Source organism: Archocentrus centrarchus, assembly GCF_007364275.1.
Source record: "Archocentrus centrarchus isolate MPI-CPG fArcCen1 chromosome 18 unlocalized genomic scaffold, fArcCen1 scaffold_23_ctg1, whole genome shotgun sequence".
NCBI classification, from domain to species: Eukaryota; Metazoa; Chordata; class Actinopteri; order Cichliformes; family Cichlidae; genus Archocentrus; species Archocentrus centrarchus.
The window spans coordinates 2,744,653-2,748,680 of NW_022060145.1; the positions used below are offsets into that span (position 1 = coordinate 2,744,653).

The window sequence follows — 4,028 nt, forward strand, 5'->3', positions numbered from 1 at the left end:
TCTAGTTCAGTTTAATCAGTTACCAAATAATATAGATGTCAGTATTTGTGTTAATGTTGTGAACTGGTTGAACTGAAGCTGAACTAAAAAGAAAGGAATTTTTTGAATCAAATCAAAATACAGATACTAACAAGGTACCTGTTAGTATCTGTATTTTGATTTGATTCAAAAATTAAATTAATAAAGATTATATATATAAAAAAGAGGGGTGACTATGTATATCTAAAACAACTGAACTGAACATACATATATGTAAAAAACAAACTGAAAACAAATCACTACATTATGTATACCTGGGTAACAGCATGTGTCACAGTGCATTATACTTGACTCTGATTGTGTTACAAAGTACAGAGTAAGAACTATAGCTTGGTTTCAGTTAATTCATAAATACATCACTTTTACAGGTATTTTACTTCTTTATATAAAGTTAAATACTCAAATAAAAGTTTTTGCTTAATACTCTAAAACTAACTGATTTAACTGGTAAGTTGTAGCTTGTTCCCACAAAATACTTGGCCGTAGTTTAACTCTGTAGGATGTTTAAGATGTTGGTCCCATTCTAAGAGGATCAAAACCTCCTATGAACGTGTGCCACAGGATCTCAGACAGTTTGTCATTCTTTTGTTCAGACACACAGCACATCACTATGATGAAACTCATAAGACAAGAGCTTGAAAGTGCCATTGAGGAACTGGAGTTGGAAGAGATGAATTTTATGCTCGAGAGTGTCATAAACGACCTGTGTAATGAAACAACTAATCCTTCACCTCCACCTGGTTTGCCTGCTGAGCCACCCGCCTCCCCTCAGCCCGCAGCAGACAGTGCCATTGAGGAACTGGAGTTGGAAGAGATGAATTTTATGCTGGAGAGTCTCATAAACGACCTGTGCGTTGAAACAGCCAATCCTTCACCTCCACCTGCTTTGCCTGCTGTGCCACCCGCCTCCCCTCAGCCAGCTGCAGAGAGTCCTCCTGCAATTGTGCAACAATTTCCCCCAATTACTGCTCCCCCCACCACAGTGCCAGCTCACCTCTATAGTCAGCCGGTGACAGGTAGCCAGGAACAGGTAAGACATGCAGAGGTGGTGACCAGTGTCATTAGACTTTTATTGATAAAGGTACTTAAAACTGTTGGATGCTTCAGGCCGAAGGAAAAATGTCTGCTGTCCCCTTCCTTGTATTTTAGCCGTGTATAACTGTGGCGTGACGCTTTGCTGATCAGTAAATGTAATCACTGCCACTGAGTCATAATTCAAAAGTAATAATTGAGGAGAGCAAAGTGAAGCTGTCAAGAACAATAAAAACTATGGATGAATCTAGTTTCATGAAGATGTTCTCCTCCCATTGATCACTGTGCTCTGTGTTGTTCATGTAATCTTCTCTGAATCTGGTGATGATTAGATTACCAAGGGTTCAGTCTCTCTACACATACTGTATGTTTCTATGGTGCTCATCATGTGGTCTTTGAAAGGCTGTACTAAGTGTCAGTATTACGGATTTTGAACTTTCTCCATCCCTCCACAGAACCTGCTATATCATTGGCCTGTGACCAGCATTCCCATAGCAGCCACTGCTCCTCCTGCTGCTCCTGTTCTCCCTGCTGCTCCTTCTCTCCCTGCTGCTCCTGCAAACCCAGTAAGCTCCTGTTCTCCCTCATATTACTGACCTTTATGAGCCTCAGCAGAAACATTCAGGCACATTGTGATTATTCACCTGCATATTTCAGCCCCCCCAGATATGTTTTCATCTCACAGATGTCACATGTTCAGATTCAGTGTTTACATCTCAAAGAGAGGGTAAATACTGCCATCTGGCGGATTGATGATTCTATTGCATCTTGTGTGATTACCTGTTCTGTGGTTTTAATGTTTCCAGAATAACAACATACTGCAGATTCCAGACAGCATGTTGCCATACCTGCGTCCTGTCAGTGTATTGTAAGTAAAAGACACAAACACATAAGTGAACACAGCTGCTGAACATCTGTTATCTCATACCCGTCTCTCTGTGTCTGTGTAGGAACGGTGTGTTGGTGTGCGACTTCATTCCACCCTGTCCTGCAGTCAACACACCCACTCCAAAGTAAGTTTGCTCTGCTGCTTTTAGACTTTATTGAGTGGGACTGGATCACGATCTGCAGCTATCTGTCATTTATCTGCAGATGCCTGCATGAATGTATTCAGCCTTCTTTGATGTAGCTTTGATTCAGCTATACAGCTTCACTCGTGTTTTTAAAATCCTTTCCTCAGAGTTGTACACAGTGTTAACATGTGCTCTTACTCTGTGTTATTCCTATAGAAAGAGGAAGCGTCAGGACGAGCAGGAAGAGCAGCATATCAAGAAGCCACCAAACGCATTCATGATTTTTCTGAAGGAGCAGAGGGCAAAGGTTAAAGCAGATATGAACATCAGTGGGAATGCCACCCTTAATGCAGTCATGGGAGAGAGGGTAAGTGCATGCATCTGTTAATGTTTTATGTTCATGTTTGTGCCTGTGTACCAGCTGTCCTGTAGTTATGTGTAGCAGCAGTGTGGATGCTGACAGTGTGTTCTTCTGTCCACAGTGGAAATCGCTGTCGTCGGACCAGCAGGCAAAGTACTATGAGCAGGCTGATCAAGAGAGAAGGCTCCATGCCCAAAAATACCCAGACTGGTCTGCCAAAGTTAACTACGTAAGTCCAAAGTGAAAACATACAAGTCATAAATGTCCACATCACTGCACTGAAGCTGATGAAACACTGTCACTGCACAACTTGTATCAGCTCATGAAAAGTCTAATGTGTTTGTTTTCAGGGCAAAAAGAGGAGGGGAAGGCGCAGCTCCACCTGCAGCTCAGGTAAGAAGAGATTTCTGGGAATCACGGTGACTTTTTCATGGGAAATGCCATGACAAAACAAATTCCTCCAAAACAATCCAACTGACGTACAGAACCTCCTCATATCCTGAAGAACTGACCTCGTTCTGATTTCATATCAATTTATTCAATATATCCATTAAATGTTGCTCACTGCGGGTTTAAGAATCAACATCTTGTCTTGAAGGTGGTTTTAAAAGTCTCAGAAGACTCATTGCATTCTTGTTTGTGGTGCAGTGTCTGCATCTGAACCGGGAGCCATTCGACCCCTTTAAACCGTTGCCACTGCAGTGCTGTCACTTCTGTCTGATCCCTTAGTCTACTTGATGTATAATTTTCTGCTGCTCCTGCTCTCCCTGCTGCTCCTGCCCATTATTTCCCCCCTCAGACCCCTGCAGACCTGTCCCCATTCACCTCTATCCACTTCTATCCTCTATCCATTTCTTAACTGAATGTTTAAACTTTATTCAATTTAGTTTAGCTTTTTTACTTTTTATTTGTTAATTTTTATGAACTTTTGAATTTTTTACTTGTTAAGTTTTCTTTTCTTTAACTGAACTTTTTTGTTTATAAAGTCATGCTATTGAATTATATTATTGTTATTTTTGTTCTTTATATGAATAAATAATTGCAAATTAAACAAAAGTGTTTTGTGTCAGTATGTACAGCAGGATGAGAGGATATAGGAAGAACTAACTCATCTGATTTATAGCTGTTTATCACAGTATTTTACTGATCCTATGAAGTGCCTCTGCAAAAATTGTTTTGTGCATTTTCTGAACACTGCACACCTTATTTAATTCTTTTGTTTTCTTTTCAAACATATTCCTCATATACCACATATCTTCTCTCAGTGTCCACTACGTGCCAGGGGAAAGCTAGATAAAAACACTCAGGTCTGTGGGGACACATTCTCATCGGGTTTAGATGTCAAAATTGGTGTGACTGTTTCAGTTGCTCAGTAGTTCAGTGGAAGACACAAGAAATCAATTCATAAACTAAAATATACTGAGAGAAGATGCTATGTTTATTGTGAGAGCCACACAGTTGTTCAGTCAGCTTTGGTTTTTGCCAGCCTTGGAAAAAACAACTACATGAAAGTTTGGATGTGTTTGGTTGACTTTTAAGCTTTCTGGGTGTTCAAGTCATTAGGTTTGTTCTACACACTGTCA

At 40.4% G+C, this 4,028-nt stretch overlaps 1 protein-coding gene across 1 annotated transcript; it reads left to right on the top strand.

Annotated features, from left to right (window-relative positions):
- The first annotated feature begins 853 nt into the window (after positions 1–853).
- LOC115775030 (transcription factor 7-like 2) lies at positions 854–3,409 on the top strand. The gene is made up of 8 exons (XM_030722476.1): positions 854–1,069; positions 1,527–1,637; positions 1,878–1,939; positions 2,022–2,084; positions 2,301–2,451; positions 2,567–2,674; positions 2,796–2,838; positions 3,094–3,409. The coding sequence occupies exons 1-8, from the start codon at positions 854–856 to the stop codon at positions 3,129–3,131; spliced, it is 792 nt and encodes a 263-aa protein (XP_030578336.1). The 3' UTR covers positions 3,132–3,409.
- The last annotated feature ends 619 nt before the right edge of the window (positions 3,410–4,028 follow it).